Source organism: Schistocerca nitens, chromosome 5, assembly GCF_023898315.1.
Source record: "Schistocerca nitens isolate TAMUIC-IGC-003100 chromosome 5, iqSchNite1.1, whole genome shotgun sequence".
NCBI classification, from domain to species: domain Eukaryota; kingdom Metazoa; phylum Arthropoda; class Insecta; order Orthoptera; family Acrididae; genus Schistocerca; species Schistocerca nitens.
Genome location: NC_064618.1, coordinates 848,601,615 through 848,621,253, shown reverse-complemented (window position 1 = coordinate 848,621,253; position 19,639 = coordinate 848,601,615). Strand labels below are relative to the sequence as shown.

The window sequence follows — 19,639 nt, the reverse complement described above, 5'->3', positions numbered from 1 at the left end:
ACCAAGATTGGAACAGGTTTTCACCTTGGCTTCTGCAGAGTCCCAGAGTTATTTTAGACTTTATGAATTACAAGATAAACTGCACTCCAGATTTTACGTTTCCGTCTGTTATTTTACATTTTAGACAGGCATCACAGTTTTAAGGTCGTGTATACTGATGGTTCTAAACAAAGGGATTCCATTGGGTTTCAATAGTTCTCCCAAACTCTATCTTCAGGATTTGCCTCCAAAGTGGATATAGTATAATTAATGCAGAGCTCCATGTGATCGTGAAGATCTTAATCAGACAAGGCATCTTCAAGGCTAACAGTTTCTCATCTGCTCCGATTCTCTTAGTGCTGTAAATCTTTGCAGAACATGCATCCATCAGAGAAAATCATTCATCTTGTGCATGACCAGCTTTACTTCCTTCAGCTATGGAGGAAAGCAGGTATTATTCTGCTGGGAACCAGGGCTTGCAGAAATCTGCTTCCAAATTGGATATTGTCCCCTCAAGCATTGCTTCTGACTCTGGGGAGAGGTCTCCAGTGTCTGTTATGCGTGGGGCATGCAGATCACTGTATGTCACATCTTAACCCAGTGCATTTTATAGCGTATTGATGAGACAGAAGTGAATTTCATTGGAGATCTGCCCTCTGTTGTTGCTGATGATGAGTGGTCAAGGTTTCAGAGTTTTGCAATGTGTCTGAAGTCAGCCTTAAGATTTTAGGATGGAGATTTTAATGTGTTGCAGAGCGGCTGTCTCATTCTTTTTATTCCAGTGATCAGCCAGCCACAGATCTCTGGTGTGCTATTTTAATTCTTTTTCCTCTCAGTTCTCAGTCTGACACAGTGGGTGATTTTTATAGTTTTGTTTGTTTGTGTGTGTGTGTGTGTGTGTGTGTGTGTGTGTGTGTGTGTGTGTGTGTGTGGGCGTGCGCACGCACCCATGCGTGTGCACCAGTGTGCGTGTGTGCACATATTTTTAGGGTGTTATTTATGTTTTTCCTCGTAGTTCCAGTTTTTAATAATGTTGCACACATTATCCACACTCGTTTTGTACTACTTTAGTACGGCCGCTAAAGACCTTGCTGCCGTGCGTTCACACCTATCGTCTCATCACATCTCTCAATATGTGGATAACAGTTTAGCAAAAGAATGTGTATAATACATAAATCAGAACCTCTGCTGCCTTTATTGGGCTTATTTTCTAGACAAACATACATGGTCACTTTACGAAGAAACCTGATGAGATGACAAAAAGAATATTAATATTGTTGAATATTAAACCTTTTTGGGATGTTTAATTTATAATGCCCATTAATAAGATGATTTGTGTGAGACAGTATCTAGTTTGCCATGTACGTTATAGCCTACACCATGTAGTACTGTGAGTAAATTATGGTTTTGGAACATTGCTGAAATAAAGAAGAAAATATTTGATAAAATATGTTATTTGCACTGGATTAATTGCATTTTGTGAGAAAACAATGACTTGTATATCAGTTGTAGAAAAATGATGACATGTGCAAAAGGTATCATCAGTTACACTTCCCGCATCCTCAGAATCAATGTGTATTGGTTATCAAAACTCATCTACGAGTTTGGAAATTTCATTACTTCTGTATCGTGTAAAATTCAAAATGTTATGAAAAGGAAAGTACAGCAGAAATGCTGAGTTGCAGATAGGCACAACAAAAAGACTGTCACAAATAAGCTTGTGACCAGCAAGGCTGCGTCAAAAATAGACGACACACACACACACACACACACACACACACACACACACACACACAAATTCAACTTGCACACATGTGACTGCCGTCTCTGGCAACTGAAGCCACACAATGAGGAAATTGATGGCACTGTACTGAAAGGAATGTATATTATAAAAGAGAAGAAGATCCTGCTTTCTACATTATTTTACATGTACCTTTAGGCAGGAAACTAATTAAAATGTTAAATGTTGCAGCAAACTCACAGGTGGAGCACTGGATGGAGGCATTACACGATCGGCGGCAGCAGCTGGAACTGGCATTCTCTCGGCGGCGCGAGCGCCTCGAGCAGTGCCTGGCTCTCATGCTCGTCGCCCGAGACCTGCGTGCTCTCGAGGACGCTGTGGACAGGCGGCGTCACGAACTCGCTGACGTGCTCGGTGACTCTGCTGCCAGTGGCGAGATACTGCTTGCAGAGCACCGTCGCCTGTTGCCAGAGGCCAAGGTATGTGCATCTGTGGACAATCAAATAGAGAATCCAGACTGAAGTGCTATTTCTGCACCCCCTCTCCCCTTTCTGTGTATCCCCAGTAAATCCCAAGGGAGTCAAGGCTTGATGATTGCATGTTAGTATTTTAATATTATAGGCTGTTTCTACCCATTTCACAAGAAGATACCACATATGTAAAAAATGAATGTTACAAGGCTTGTTAGCACAAATTTTCTTTCATCTCATTTATGAATGGCTTCAGAACCTTTCAGGGGTAATGAAAATGATAACCTCAGTCAACTATATCATTTAGCATTTTCACAGCAGTATCATCTCTTTCCACTCGCTTAGGTTTATGAGTAACCTGCTTGCCTGACTGATGTTTTAAGATGATATTTTTATTTGTGGGAAGAATATTGATTGCACAATGTCATATTTATTATACACACTTCATGACAAATGTTGAATTTTTACCATTTTCAAGTAGTACTTATATGCAAACAAACACTATACCACACGAAACTTCCTGGGAGATTAAAACTGTGTGTCCGACCGAGACTCGAACTCGGGACCTTTGCCTTTCGCGGGCAAGTGCTCTACCAACTGAGCTACCGAAGCACGACTCACACCTGGTCTCACAGCTTTACTTCCGCCAGTATCTCGTCTCCTACCTTCCAAACTTTACAGAAGCTCTCCTGCGAACCTTGCAGGACTAGCACTCCTGAAAGAAAGGATATTGTGGAGACATGGCTTAGCCACAGCCTGGGGGATGTTTCCAGAATGAGATATTCACTCTGCAGCAGAGTGTGCGCTGATATGAAACTTCCTGGCAGATTAAAACTGTGTGCCCGACCGAGACTCGAACTCGGGACCTTTGCCTTTCGCGGGCAAGTGCTCTACCAACTGAGCTACCGAAGCACGACTCACGCCCGGTCTCACAGCTTTCCTTCCGCCAGTATCTCGTCTCCTACATTCCAAACTTTACAGAAGCTCTCCTGCGAACCTTGCAGAACTAGCACTCCTGAAAGAAAGGATATTGTGGAGACATGGCTTAGCCACAGCCTGGGTGATGTTTCCAGAATGAGATTTTCACTCTGCAGCGGAGTGTGCGCTGGTATGAAACTTCCTGGCAGATTAAAACTGTGTGTCCGACCGAGACTCGAACTCGGGACCTTTGCCTTTCGCGGGCAAGTGCTCTACCAACTGAGCTACCGAAGCATTACTCACGCCCGGTCTCACAGCTTTACTTCCGCCAGTATCTCGTCTCCTACCTTCCAAACTTTACAGAAGCTCTCCTGCGAACCTTGCAGAATTAGCACTCCTGAAAGAAAGGATATTGCGGAGACATGGCTTAGCCACAGCCTAGGGGATGTTTCCAGAATGAGATTTTCACTCTGCAGCGGAGTGTGCGCTGATATGAAACCTCCTGGCAGATTAAAACTGTGTGCCCGACCGAGACTCGAACTCGGGCCCTTTGCCTTTCGCGGGCAAGTGCTCTACCAACTGAGCTACCGAAGCACGACTCACGCCCGGTCTCACAGCTTTACTTCCGCCAGTATCTCGTCTCCTACATTCCAAACTTTACAGAAGCTCTCCTGCGAACCTTGCAGAACTAGCACTACTGAAAGAAAGGATATTGCGGAGACATGGCTTAGCCACAGCCTGGGGGATGTTTCCAGAATGAGATTTTCACTCTGCAGCGGAGTGTGCGCTGATATGAAACTTCCTGGCAGATTAAAACTGTGTGCCCGACTGAGACTCGAACTCGGGACCTTTGCCTTTCGCGGGCAAGTGCTCTACCAACTGAGCTACCGAAGAACGACCCACGCCCGGTGTCACAGCTTTACTTTCGCCACTATCTCGATTCCTACCTTCCAAACTTTACAGAAGCTCTCCTGCGAACCTTGCAGAACTAGCACTCCTGAAAGAAAGGATATTGCGGAGACATGGCTTAGCCACAGCCTGGGTGATGTTTCCAGAATGAGATTTTCACTCTGCAGCGGAGTGTGCGCTGATATGAAACTTCCTGGCAGATTAAAACTGTGTGCCTGACCGAGACTCGAACTCGGGACTTTTGCCTTTCACGGGCAAGTGCTCTACCAACTGAGCTACCGAAGCACGACTCACGCCCGGTCTCACAGCTTTACTTCCGCCAGTATCTCGTCTCCTACATTCCAAACTTTACAGAAGCTCTCCTGCGAACCTTGCAGAACTAGCACTCCTGAAAGAAAGGATATTGCGGAGACATGGCTTAGCCACAGCCTGGGTGATGTTTCCAGAATGAGATTTTCACGCTGCAGCAGAGTGTGAGCTGATATGAAACTTCCTGGCAGATTAAAACTGTGTGCCCGACCGAGACTCGAACTCGGGACCTTTGCCTTTCGCGGGCAAGTGCTCTACCAACTGAGCTACCGAAGCACGACCCACGCCCGGTTTCACAGCTTTACTTCCGCCACTATCTCGTCTCCTACCTTCCAAACTTTACAGAAGCTCTCCTGCGAACCTTGCAGAACTAGCACTCCTGAAAGAAAGGATATTGCGGAGACATGGCTTAGCCACAGCCTGGGTGATGTTTCCAGAATGAGATTTTCACTCTGCAGCGGAGTGTGCGCTGATATGAAACTTCCTGGCAGATTAAAACTGTGTGCCTGACCGAGACTCGAACTCGGGACCTTTGCCTTTCGCGGGCAAGTGCTCTACCAACTGAGCTACCGAAGCACGACTCACGCCCGGTCTCACAGCTTTACTTCTGCCAGTATCTCGTCTCCTACATTCCAAACTTTACAGAAGCTCTCCTGCGAACCTTGCAGAACTAGCACTCCTGAAAGAAAGGATATTGCGGAGACATGGCTTAGCCACAGCCTGGGTGATGTTTCCAGAATGAGATTTTCACTCTGCTGTGGAGTGTGCTCTGATATGAAACTTCCTGGCAGATTAAAACTGTGTGCCCGACCGAGACTCGAACTCGAGACCTTTGCCTTTCGCGGGCAAGTGCTCTACCAACTGAGCTACCGAAGCACGACTCGCGCCCCGTCTCACAGCTTTACTTCCACCAATATCTCGTCTCCTACCTTCCAAACTTTACAGAAGCTATCCTGCGAACCTTGCAGAACTAGCACTCCTGAAAGAAAGGATATTGCGGAGACATGGCTTAGCCACAGCCTAGGGGATGTTTCCAGAATGAGATTTTCACTCTGCTGTGGAGTGTGCGCTGATATGAAACTTCCTGGCAGATTAAAACTGTGTGCCCGACCGAGACTCGAACTCGGGACCTTTGCCTTTCGCGGGCAAGTGCTCTACCAACTGAGCTACCGAAGCACGACTCGCGCCCCGTCTCACAGCTTTACTTCCGCCAGTATCTCGTCTCCTACCTTGCAAACTTTACAGAAGCTATCCTGCGAACCTTGCAGAACTAGCACTCCTGAAAGAAAGGATATTGCGGAGACATGGCTTAGCCACAGCCTAGGGGATGTTTCCAGAATGAGATTTTCACTCTGCTGCGGAGTGTGCGCTGATATGAAACTTCCTGGCAGATTAAAACTGTGTGCCCGACCGAGACTCGAACTCGGGACCTTTGCCTTTCGCGGGCAAGTGCTCTACCAACTGAGCTACTGAAGCACGACTCGCGCCCCGTCTCACAGCTTTACTTCCGCCAGTATCTCGTCTCCTACCTTGCAAACTTTACAGAAGCTATCCTGCGAACCTTGCAGAACTAGCACTCCTGAAAGAAAGGATATTGCGGAGACATGGCTTAGCCACAGCCTAGGGGATGTTTCCAGAATGAGATTTTCACTCTGCAGCGGAGTGTGCGCTGATATGAAACTTCCTGGCAGATTAAAACTGTGTGCCCGACCGAGACTCAAACTCGGGACCTTTGCCTTTCGCGGGCAAGTGCTCTACCAACTGAGCTACCGAAGCACGACTCACTCCCGGTCTCACAGCTTTACTTCCGCCAGTATCTCGTCTCCTACCTTCCAAACTTTACAGAAGCTCCCCAGGCTGTGGCTAAGCCATGTCTCCGCAATATCCTTTCTTTCAGGAGTGCTAGTTCTGCAAGGATCGCAGGAGAGCTTCTGTAAAGTTTGGAATGTAGGAGACGAGATACTGGCGGAAGTAAAGCTGTGAGACTGGGCGTGAGTCATGCTTCGGTAGCTCAGTTGGTAGAGCACTTGCCCGCGAAAGGCAAAGGTCCCAAGTTCGGGTCTCGGTCGGGCACACAGTTTTAATCTGCCAGGAAGTTTCATATCAGCGCACACTCCGCTGCAGAGGGATAATCTCATTCTGGACTATACCACATGTTGCAGGTTGTATGCTAGGGAAAAATCTACAGTTGGATGACATGTAACAGAACTATTAAAATAACACTTTTATTTAGCTACACATGTTCAGCATACGATATGTTCCATACTGGACCAATTAAATTTTACTCAGGATTCACCAACGGAAAAGCAAGTTTTCACCACTCGCTACATTTTTTGATTGCAGTCAGAGAACTATTTAGTTATTGTTACAGTATTTTCTTTCTTGTGTTAAAATTTCAGTAATTTTAAATGAATTGATACCATTTGTGCCTTGTCACTAAAACAGACCGCCTTAGAGTTATTACTTGCAGATAGCTGCACATGGTCAGGGTGTTATTCATATGCCTGGAACATATTCATGCCTTCAGCATCAACAATGTTTTCATTTCTTCACAATATGTCGTCGTAACCATTCTGTGTGGCAGCCGTGACTCATTAATAGCTCTGCCTGGACAGTTATTTGTGGTACATGTTGGATATTCCACTAGTAGGGTGCAAGTCTACCTACACGCACATGAGGTGATGCATCTTGCTTTCAAATAGGCACCATTAAATCTGATAATATTAGTATTCTCATATAGGGAATGTTAACATGATGAAATGAGTTCCTGATCTGTTGGGCATATCTCTCACTGGTGAACAATATTATAAGTATATGTGCTTGACCACCCCACATGTTATCATGCATTCAGCAAGACATTGCACAAGCCCCTAGCTACCAAATTATGTCACTCCACAGACGTGAGGGTGCTTGTGTGGATCTCAAGTCACCTGACCTTGATCCTTGCGAGAATATCAGCGATCCTATTTATTTTCGTTGGATCCGTAGACAACGTACATTGTATGGATCAAGTCAAATTTGTCACAAGAATAGAAGTAGTACAAAATGCTTAATAACTTGCATTTAGCAAATTATGACTGTCTACTTCAGTATTCTAGTGCCATATCTAATTTTAATTACAATTTGCTTACATCATCTGTACTGTGTGCATGTATATATTTTTTCCTGTGTAGTCAGAGAGGGTGTTTATTTTTATATATATATATACATATTTTGTGGTTTTGTAAGATACATTATATTGAGTGCACACTATTACTCTGCAATTTGTCTTACTTTAGTACACATCTTACATCTCAAACTCTTGTCTACACCTATTTTTGTATATACTATTACAATGCTAATTTTGGATTATTCTGCTATGCGCATGAAATCGTTTATACTATAGTAACAATTTTCTATCAAAAATGTTTTGAGAGACTTTTTGAAAATATTTTTATTGTTTATCTCAAGTATGAAGGAAGTTTTTCAAGGGTTTTTGGACCTGCATAGGATGACTTTTTTTTTTTAATTTGATGGTGTTATGTCTGGGTTCGTGGAAGAAGTTCCGCTTCCTACTGTGATGGTTGTGCTGGGGCTTGGTATCTTGAGTATCTTCACAAAGGTAAATGTTTGGTAGTGTTAGCATGTTGAGTGCTTTGAATGCTGACTGACAAGATTCTCTCTACTTAAGGTTGGCTGTTATTCTTATTGCTCGTTTCTGCATTCTGAATACTCTATTTATGTTTGTTTTGGAGGCACCTCCCCACAAAATTATGCCATAGCTTAATGTGGCATGAATTAGTGAGTAGTATGGAATTTTTCTAATAGTTCTTTCTTTCAGGAAGCTAACTTTGTGGAGAATATATAGGTTTGAACTGAGCTTTCCACTCATGTATTCTATGTGCTTGTCCCAGTTTAAATTTTCATCGATTGTCATCCTAAGGAATTTTGTGTATTTGGAATTTTCTGCTAGGCATCCATCTATACAAATGTTGATATCTTCAATGTGTTGGTTTTTTAGTCTGAAATTTAAATGAAAGTGTTTTAGCAATGTTGTTTTGCAGATTTATTTCAGGAAAGCTTTAGATAATGTTGCTTATTTCCAAGTTGGCTTTTATTTCCAGATTTTTTGTATTATTTTCCTTGAATGACAGAGTTGTATCATCTGCATAAGTAATCACATTTCCGTAATTTACATTATTTGGGATGTGATTTGTATATAAAATGAAGAGCAATGGGCCAAGAATGGATTCCTGTGGGACAGTGAAATGTGGAATTCTTGCTTTGGATCTTATTTTCTCTCTTGTCATTTTTGTAATTTCTGTGTATTGGTTCCTGTTTTCCAGGTATAACAGGATCCAGTCTCATGCCATCCCTCTTATCCCGTACGCTCCTAATATTTCTACTAATGCCTTATGGTCTACACAGTCAAAAGCTTTTGTTAAATCCATAAATACCACCACACATCTGTTACTACTCTCTAAGTTGGTTATGACATTTTCAATTAGATCTATGATTGCATCTATAGTACATTTAGCTTTCTGGAAGCCAAATTGGTTTTTAGTGATTATCCCATATTTAATCAGAAATGCAATGAGCCTCTGAGCATAGGCCCATTCAAATATTTTTGATGTGACTGGTAAAAGAGCTATGGGTCTTTAATTTTCTGGCTGATATACATTTCCGTTTTTACACATTGGTTTTATCAATGCTGGCATCAAACAGTTTGGGAAAATTACTTCCATGAATGACTTGTTGATTAGTTGTGTAAGTGGTTTTCTGAGTTCCTACATACAATATTTAATTTCAATGGATGATGTTCCATCAATTTCCACATGATTTTGTCTGTTTTAGACATTTTATTATCTGCAGTGTTTCTTGTTCTGTCACTGGAAATAGAGCCATAGTTTTTTGAATGGGATGAATATACATATTCCATGTGCTATTGTGTCATCAGTATGTCTTTTCTCTTAGTTTTTGGCCTACTGTGGCAAAATGTTCATTGAAGAGATTGACAGTATTATTCTATTCTTTTATCATCTTTTTACTTATCATAAACTGTATTTTGTTGTGTTCCTGTGGGGCTGATGGTATGAGATTTGCATTTATAATAGACCAGCAAGCTTTGCTTTTATTGTCAGCATTGCTTATGTAGGTTTGTGTTTCTTGTTGTTTGGCTGCACACAGTACATTGGCATATATTTTTTTGTATTTTCAAGGAAGGTTTTTCATTCTCGGATACAGGAGTGATAAAGCTTCGCGATTTGTGAATGGCCATTGAGTGTTAGCAGGTCAGTGTGGCTTCTCAACTCTTTCAGAGTCTCTGTCAAGGTACTTCACTAGTGTTGGAAGGGTAAAAGGGTATGCTACATTCAGAGGAAGTTCGAAAACGTTTTTCCACACAAACGACATATCATGTAACAGCCCCACTCAGTATTTCCACAGAAGTGGCATATAGTTTGGTGCCCCCCTTTCTCCTCTTCTTTTCCTCCTCCGGATGTTAGATGCCATTCCTTGGGCTCTTGATAAGACATTTAAAAATAAATCTGAATCTAGTGAGTGTGGAGATGGGATGCACTTTATGTGCAGATTTTGCACTAGGGACGCCTTTGGTTCTCATCTCAGATTGGCACCCCAAGCAGTTCTGGCTACGTACGACTAAATTGGTGTCTCCTTAAGTTGCTCATGACTGTATGTGTTTTTATGTAACAGTGAAAGATCACACTTTTTAATAGGTAATTAATTTATACTAAACTCAGCATCTTAATTACATTATAATGGCTGAAATACAGAAACAAAACTTTCAGCAAGAAGACAAGAAAAACGACTGAGAAAAAAACTGGGGAGAGAAAGGGAAAAAGGAGGCCAGAAGTTTTCACATTTTTAAATGTGAATATTGGCACTGCAGATTGCAATGTAAATACACACAGTGAGAAGTAATGGAAGACCTACTATTATTTCAAGAGTTAAGCCACAGGTTTATCTTCAAAACTCAGGAAATGAGTAACCTCTCTGATATTAAGTGGTAGTTTATTTATTAGCCAAATGTTTGCAACACAAAAGGGTTTGTTGCAAACATATATGATATTAAGGGAAACTTAACAGTAATTTAGATTGGGAAGATTAAAAGCCACACGAGTTCTGCAATTATCAAAATGCTCCATTTGCATAAAAATATTTTATATTGTGGTTGCTGAGGGGCCAGTAAAGCAAATAAATTGTGTGGCAATCATACTATCTGACTATATGTAATCATTCCCTGGACCAAGGAGTAATGTGATTATACAGGGGCTAATCGACAAAGACTGAGACTGATTTTTTCACCGATGTTAATTACGCTGTTTCAGTGTTTATATGATCTTTTTCAAAGTACTTCCTTCCTACTTGACTGCACTTGTTATAGCATCCCTGCCACTCCTCAAACATATGGTGCAGACCATTGTGTGTCAGGTCCTTGAGGAATGCCTCACTTTTCTTGAGCACTGCCTCAGAGTTGTCAAATCAAATGCCCTGAAGCTTTGCCTTTAGTGATGGGAATAGAAAAAAGTCACAGGGTGCAACATTAGGGCTGTAAGGCAGTTGCAGTGCACAGATAATGTTGAATTGAGGCAGAAACTGTTTGATTCTATATGCGACCTGAGGCCGCACATTGTGGCCACCCAGTCTGAGAAAGATCCAGTCGTTTCCTTGCATTGTGCTTCCTCAGTTTATCCAATACTGTCATTTAGTATTCTGCTGTAACAATAATGTGAGGGGGAACTGGAGGGTGGTAAATCATACCAAGATCAAAAAAATGTGATCACCATCACTTTCCATGCAGGCAAAACATTTTTCACCTTTTATGGTGTTGGAGAACATGGCAATTTCCACACTGTGCTGGCTCATTTTCCTCCACGATCATAATAATGCAACCGTGACATATCACTGGTAATAACTGATTTCAGAAATGCGTTTCCTCCATCAGCAAAGAGATGTAGCATCTCACAGCTATGCCCCATTCGCACAGCCTTTTGCGGGACTCGACAGTTGTGGCACACAACGGACAGAAACACAGGTCATGTGGAGATGATAATGCATAATCGTAAAGACACTGCCACGTGGAATTCTCAGCACTTCACTGAGGTTATGTAATCCTCATGGACAATCACAGCAGCTGTGTTGATGTTGACTTTAACGCCTGACCAACCTTACTAAACACAGATAAGTTGTCCTTCTTTAAAATCCTGGAACCACCTAAACACTGTTGCACGAGATAGTGCATCTTCACCCTACAGTTGCTGCAGTTTCTGTAAGGTACAGTGACTGTATGGTTCAAAAAACACGGAATTTTATTGTGCTGTACTGCTCCTCTCCTGTCACCTCCAGTGTTTGGTATGCAAAATGCAAAGACCATCTACAAGATAGAGCACTACTGCCAACCTACCAATATGAGAGTGCTGCCGATATGAGAGTGCTGAGACAATATACACTCCTGGAAATGAAAAAAAGAACACATTGACACCGGTGTGTCAGACCCACCATACTTGCTCCGGACACTGCGAGAGGGATGTACAAGCAATGATCACACGCACGACACAGCGGACACACCAGGAACCGCGGTGTTGGCCGTCGAATGGCGCTAGCTGCGCAGCATTTGTACACCGCCGCCGTCAGTGTCAGCCAGTTTGCCGTGGCATACGGAGCTCCATCGCAGTCTTTAACACTGGTAGCATGCCGCGACAGCGTGGACGTGAACCGTATGTGCAGTTGACGGACTTTGAGCAAGGGCGTATAGTGGGCATGCGGGAGGCCGGGTGGACGTACCGCCGAATTGCTCAACACGTGGGGCGTGAGGTCTCCACAGTACATCGATGTTGTCGCCAGTGGTCGGCGGAAGGTGCACGTGCCCTTCGACCTGGGACCGGACCGCAGCGACGCACGGATGCACGCCAAGACCGTAGGATCCTACGCAGTGCCGTAGGGGACCGCACCGCCACTTCCCAGCAAATTAGGGACACTGTTGCTCCTGGGGTATCGGCGAGGACCATTCGCAACCGTCTCCATGAAGCTGGGCTACGGTCCCGCACACCGTTAGGCCGTCTTCCGCTCACGCCCCAACATCGTGCAGCCCGCCTCCAGTGGCGTCGCGACAGGCGTGAATGGAGGGACGAATGGAGACGTGTCGTCTTCAGCGATGAGAGTCGCTTCTGCCTTGGTGCCAATGATGGTCGTATGCGTGTTTGGCGCCGTGCAGGTGAGCGCCACAATCAGGACTGCATACGACCGAGGCACACAGGGCCAACACCCGGCATCATGGTGTGGGGAGCGATCTCCTACACTGGCTGTACACCACTGGTGATCGTCGAGGGGACACTGAATAGTGCACGGTACATCCAAACCGTCATCGAACCCATCGTTCTACCATTCCTAGACCGGCAAGGGAACTTGCTGTTCCAACAGGACAATGCACGTCCGCATGTATCCCGTGCCACCCAACGTGCTCTAGAAGGTGTAAGTCAACTACCCTGGCCAGCAAGATCTCCGGATCTGTCCCCCATTGAGCATGTTTGGGACTGGATGAAGCGTCATCTCACGCGGTCTGCACGTCCAGCACGAACGCTGGTCCAACTGAGGCGCCAGGTGGAAATGGCATGGCAAGCCGTTCCACAGGACTACATCCAGCATCTCTACGATCGTCTCCATGGGAGAATAGCAGCCTGCATTGCTGCGAAAGGTGGATATACACTGTACTAGTGCCGACATTGTGCATGCTCTGTTGCCTGTGTCTATGTGCCTGTGGTTCTGTCAGTGTGATCATGTGATGTATCTGACCCCAGGAATGTGTCAATAAAGTTTCCCCTTCCTGGGACAATGAATTCACGGTGTTCTTATTTCAATTTCCAGGAGTGTATATAAAAACTCACAGTTTTCAAATTTTTATGATATAGATAGGAAACTATCATGAAGCTGCAAGAAAAATTCAGTCACAGTCTTTGTCGATCAGCTCTTCTACAGTGAAGTGTCGGTAATGTATCTCACTAGGACAAGGTCAGGACACTGGTAATTTCCTCTGATTGGATGCTGCTGTAGGAAGTAACATCAATTGAGGATGTACAGAATTAATCCCTGAACCATATTCTGTTTGAAGTCTCCAACAAAAAAGCCTTCTCTGCTTTACAGTGATGTACCTTCTGGCCCACATACAGAATAAAACTAATATATCTTTTTAAGGAATTGAAAGGGATATCCCTATTACTTAGAATGATGTATGAAAGGATTTTGCACAAATGTGAACTAATGATTTGTTTGTGAGCTACGCAAATTGTGTTGCTATTGAGTTTTCACTTGGTGTTTTAGATTGGCTATTCTTGTGTTTATAATTCATGCATCTGTGAGAAAACAATTAAATAAAAAATACAGAGACAGGTACATTCAGAGGAGTATATTGGGTGAACATGAGCTTATTACCAGCGTTTTTCCTATTTTGATGCACACTGATCAAATGTGTCAATTTACCATGACATGGACCCATGTGTGACTTTCCTGGAAAAGTACATTTGTCTCCCTTTTACCTTAGGAAAAAGTCTTTTGTTTCAAAATTCTACGTCATTGTGCTTCAAAAGCAGGTGTGTCTTTAGTTTTGCTGCAATTACATAAATGACCATGGAGGGATATGATATGGCATTGGTACAAAGTCAAATCCACAGTTGAGTGCACTTTTTGTTGAAATCAGGTGATAGTATCTGTTCTTCCCATAGGCAAATTCCCTAGCTATGTCTTTATGAAATTTGATGCATTTGTGTGTAACTGCAACTAGTCTTTCATTATACATAACTATTATGAAGGCTGCAAATTTTAATGTGTTTCTGACTGAATCCCTTTTGCTAATTGTAGGAGTTTCAGGATCGTGGTGTGAAAATAACTAAAGCAACAGAGCAGCTTGTTTCCTCTGACCATTTTGCTGCTGAGGAAGCAGTAGCACAAGCTTACAAAGTTCTCCAGCAGTGTGCTGAATATTCTGAAGCTCTTGACAACAGAGAGAATCTACTCCAAAGGGCAATCAGCTTCTTCCGCACTGCACACACCGTGAGTAAGAGTAACTTGTAACAGGAGTGAAATTCCAGGTATTGCCGATAGTCACATTTAAAAGGTGAAGAGACTACAACTTACTTTTGGAACTGTTGGCTTCTTTCCTTTTGACCCCCCTCATACTCACAACATACTTTGTACGAGTTCATCTCAGTGTGAGTTCTGAGTGAGCTGCCCCTCCTTTCCAACAGTCTTCAACCTATCCCACTTTTCTCCTCAGTAGAAGAAAATAACAATGTCAAACGCTAGGTATGCTTTCTCTTATTTTAAATGTATCTAAAGACAGGACATGGAACTTCACTTCCTGAAGATAAGTAATGGCAGACCCTTCTGTCTACTGTAAATCATTATCATAATGATTATATTATTATTGCAATTTTAAATATCAATTGATAGTTTAATTTTAGTCTGCAATCAAAAGGAAACATGCAGTGTGCCATTACTTTGAAGATTGTTACTTATCTAGAATTGCATGTTTGATGTTAAGTGTAAGAATATTCTGAGAAGGAAAGTTGCTACTCATCATATAGCAGAGATGCGGAGTTGCAGATAGGCACAACAAAAAGATTTTCACACTTAAAGCTTTCAGCCAGTGGCCTTTGTCAACAATAGACACACATACGTACACACAAACACACTCACGCAAACGCTACTCACACACACGACTGCAGTCTCAGGCAACTGAAACCATTGGCTGAAAGCTTTAAGTGTGAAAATCTTTTTGTTGTGCCTATCTGCGACTCAGCATCTCTGCCATATGGTGAGTAGCAACTTTCCTTCTCAGAATATTGATGATGATAAGTGTAATTCATGTAACGTCATTATCTCTGAGACGATCTTCAGCTTATTGTAGTGAGTCATGTCTGACAGAACAGACATCTGGCTAAATAAATGCCTCATTTTTATTACATTTGTTCCAGCAGATGCTTACAATCACTTCAGTGAAAAAATAGAATGAAGCACAGTTATAAAATGATCATTCTCAAATTTGTTTTCAGGCAATGCAAAAACTCGACCAGCTGGAACAACAGCTGAAGATGAATGAACTGCCTGTCACTTCTCCTCAGCTGGCAAAAATGCATGCAGCAGCTGTACAGACTATAGAAGATGTAACAGATGGACCTCTAAAAGAAGGTTACGCCCTTCTTGATGCAGCTGGTCACAGTATGCCTGGATCGGAGGTAGGTTCTATAACTTCATTTAAATTTACGAATTTCATCTAGAAAATAATAGGAAACTAAAAATATAAATGGTTACAGGGCATCATCAGTCTATCCATATACTAATTTCATAAAGATCAAAATGTTTTGTTGGTCTACTTGTCAGCTACTGGTTCTTTGCTCTCCTCCATATGTTAGCATTATAAATAACAATTAGCAGATAATTCTCAAAAAATATAGAAGTATAAAAACAGAAACTTTGACAAAAGATGAAAGTTTAAACACTGTAAATAAAAATAACAAAAGCTCTGCTTGTTTAAAAAAGGGCTACAGAGAGACCTTTCCAGCTACTGGATCGGTAAAGATAGTAGCTTCAATGACATTACTTCTATATATATGAGGGTGGTATCTGTTCTTTCAGACATGTCCGAAAGAACAGATACTATCAGTGACCATGCAGCTCGTTAGAATGAAATTACAATGAAATGAATACCGCTAGTTGCATACAGGCGTTGATATAAGTCAACGGGGGCACACATTTTCAACTGTCCCCGTTGACTTATATCAATGCTTGTATGCAGCTGGGGGTATTAATTTCATTGCAATGAAGTTACTTCTTATAGTTTTAATCTGTGAATGGATGGGACTGCAAAGTTTTGGATGATTCAGATTCCTTAGTAGTATTCATGTCATAAGTTCAAAAGCCATAAATATAAGTTCCCTCTTTCCACTTAAAATTGTGTGTGAAGAAGAAAACAAACAGCACACTGTTGTGTATACAATTTTTGGTTAAAATTATAAATAAGGAGAAAGTAATGTAAATGGATGGATAAAAACTCTACTCACCAAGCAGCAGCAGGAGAACACACACACAAAAGAATTTAGCTTTCACAAGCTTTTGGAGCCAGTCGCTCCCTCTTCTGGTGGAAGGGTTAAAGGGGAAGGAAGAGGGATGAAGGAAAAGTACTGGATCAGTTTACGGAAAGGGGTACAGTTCGGGAAAGTCATCCAGAACACCAGGTCAGTGGAGATTTACCAGATGGGATGAGAAGGTAAAGAATAGGAAAGAAGGAAAGAAATAGGAACGAAATAGTTCATCCATCCTGTCCCTAAAAGTTGATACTGTCAGACTTACTCTTGATTTCTAATCTCAAAAAATGGCTTGAAAAGCAGACAGATTTGTTGAATAAAGAGATTATCTATGTGGTAAACAAGTACTATGCAGAGTTATAATAAAAGTCTGTTCTACTGAAATCTAAAAACTAAAATTTTGCCTTCTTCATTGAGTTCAATTGAGGTTTATTATTTACCAAGAGTTAGTAAAGTACACTGAAAAATAATGCTTTTACATTTCAACTGGAGCCACCATAATCATTCTGACCAGTCATATTTCATTCAGTGAAGCAAAATATACAAACAGAATTTAATTATCCAGTTCAAATGCTGACCAAATAAATATGTGAATAAAAATACATTTAAAGAGCTCTGGGACTAAATGTTGAAACTGGAACAGTCAGGAACAGGATCAGCTTAACCCTTAATCATACTGTGCAGTTTCAAACAAATTGCAGGTGCTAAGGTACACAGTGGATGAGGCTCAACACATCAAGTGTGAAATTTGAAGACATCCAGACGGGTAATGAACTAAGGTGACACCAGCATATGGATAAATTAATCAAAAAGCCCAGTTCTGCATGCTTTGCACTGTCTCACTGAGTTGACCTGCAGATGGCTCTACCTAGCGAACATCGCATACCTTTACTCAATACTATTCTGTTGCATAACTCAACAAAACTGTTTTCCTTTTGAGCCATTTTTTGACGTCAGGAAGCACGAGTAAGTCTGATAGTATCAACTTCACGGAATAGGATGGATGAACTATTTGAAAGCCAAGCCATCACAACCCTCTCAGAAGTTGATGTGTGAGGAGTTGAATTCTCCTTGTGTGATAGAACTGTGTTACTAACTAGTCTTAGTCACTTGTACTTCAGCTTGCCACCAAAATAGCCTAGTAACATTGTGTAATACCAGTCAGTCATTGATTTCACCTTTCACAGATAGTCAAACATGATGAGATCCCATGTGTCCCCAAAAACAGTTGCTATCACTCTCTTCATCAACAAATCAGTTCCCTTAGTGTACTTTCACATTCACCAAACCATTGCTTGGACTGAAGATTGAACAAAACCGTTACAGGAATCACACTTACAAACAATCAGGCTAATAACAAAATTTTCCATTATTTCCTTCAAATTTATTAAACTTGTTAATCCTCTTTTATACCTATTTTTGCTTGTGGTTATGAGGGAGATAATTTTATAATACAATGTATAATACTAGTAATGTTCTTTTCTCTTTGTTCCAGGGAATTAAAAGAGCAGTGGAAGAACTGGAAAATCGAAAAATTTCTCTTAATGGATTGTGCATAGCTCACAAAGAAGAACATCTTAGAGTGTCTCTAGCTATGCAAACTTACAAAGAAAAAGAAGAGGAGGTCAGGACCACTTCAGTATTTGTTATTACTTGCTTCTAAGCTTTTAACTTCAGTTTAAAATGGTCAGTCATTTGGGGAAAAAAATTGGAACTTGCATTTGCTTCTTCAGGGAAGCAAGAGGTATAGTTGGGAAAGGTTGGAAAGGAACTGCAGGTCACTCATATCCCAGGAACTAGCCTATTATGAGGAGGACTACGGTAGGCAAACTTTTACTTCCACTATTGTATTTCTACACAGTCCAGTGACTCGACAGGAACATTGACACAATGTGCACGTGGCTGCACGTGTGCCGACTGGATGCAGCTTCACAGGTCAGGGCAGGCTGCACCGGAAGTCGCAGACTGTGGACTCTGTAGAGGAAGACAACTCTCAGCAGTAGTGCCAGAGTGCCGGCCCTTTCAGGCAGAGGCGGACAGCGACAGTGTGCCCACAGAGGCCAGTGTGGCTGAGTACCGTATTTACTCGAATCTAAGCCGCATCTGAAAAATGAGACTCGAAATCAAGGGAAAAAAAATTTCCTGAATCTGAGCTGCACCTGAAATTTGAGACTCGAAATTCAAAGGGAGAGAAAGGTTTTAGACCGCACCTGCAAATCGAAACAAAGTTGGTCCATTGAAACACGAGACACAATTGAGGTCGAATGGATGAAGATACAGCTACAGTAGTTTGGTTCGAGTTGTAAGCTTAGCAGTTAAGCTTTACCAGGTAGCCATTGCTATGCGTCAGGCGCTCCGTCCGTATTTATATGGGTACCCTTCCTTTTTCACGTGCTTCGTCTGGTTTGAATCGATTGCTTATTTTGCTTTATTCTGATAAGTGCCGTTCTCTTTCTTATAGGTATTTACATCACTCTATGCTGAAAATGCATTATTGTACTGTTTCATGCATTGTTTGTCGTATTTTGATAATGAGTGTTTACGACCTTTCGCCGTTCGCGGCATGGTGAGCTTATGTGTGCGCTACGGCAGCTTACAATAAAAAAAAAAAGAGAGGAATTGTCTCATAAACAAAAGAATGGCAAGAGACTGCTATTTGTTGTTACTTACACTCCTGCTTTCTTTGATAATGATCAACAAGAACCAAGTAATAGACTTTGTTTGATAGAAGATGTTCTGGACGAGAGTTTAGCGAAAATTTTTCTCCGTTTGAAAATATTTGAAGATGCCTCTTTAGTACATTGCATTCTGCACAAAATTAGATTTATCTTAGATTTAAAAATTTAGTCAGTTGCCATGCTTCATTTCTGACTGTATCATTATTCAGCATAAGAATAATACAAATATAAACATGACATGATATGTATATTCTTCCGTGTTTACTGTTGTCTCACCCTAGTTTCGTAGTTTATTAGGCAGACAGGATTTAAATGAGATAGCAGGAAACATGAAAGAATACATGCCAAATGTTTACATTCTTCTACCTTTTAATTTATTTACTGATGCAGAGGTTTTGGCGCCAGTATTTACCTTTGTGGCTGGAAAGCATGCCTGTATAGCGCTACATATATTCGATGGCAGAAGTTAGTTGCGGCGGCACCTACCAACATTTTTCAGAACTTCCGCTTACTTTGCACTCGATTCTAAGCCGCAGGCGGTTTTTTGGATTACAAAAA

At 42.0% G+C, this 19,639-nt stretch overlaps 1 protein-coding gene across 1 annotated transcript in view; it reads left to right on the top strand.

Moving 5' to 3' along the window:
- The window catches only part of LOC126259316 (titin homolog), a 951,541-nt gene that overhangs the window by 684,890 nt on the left and 247,012 nt on the right, over positions 1-19,639 (top strand). The window contains exons 15-18 of the mRNA XM_049955994.1: positions 1,952-2,199; positions 14,179-14,370; positions 15,372-15,554; positions 17,899-18,027. Of these exons, the coding sequence (XP_049811951.1) occupies positions 1,952-2,199; positions 14,179-14,370; positions 15,372-15,554; positions 17,899-18,027 (752 nt within the window). The remainder of the gene's footprint in view (positions 1-1,951; positions 2,200-14,178; positions 14,371-15,371; positions 15,555-17,898; positions 18,028-19,639) is intronic.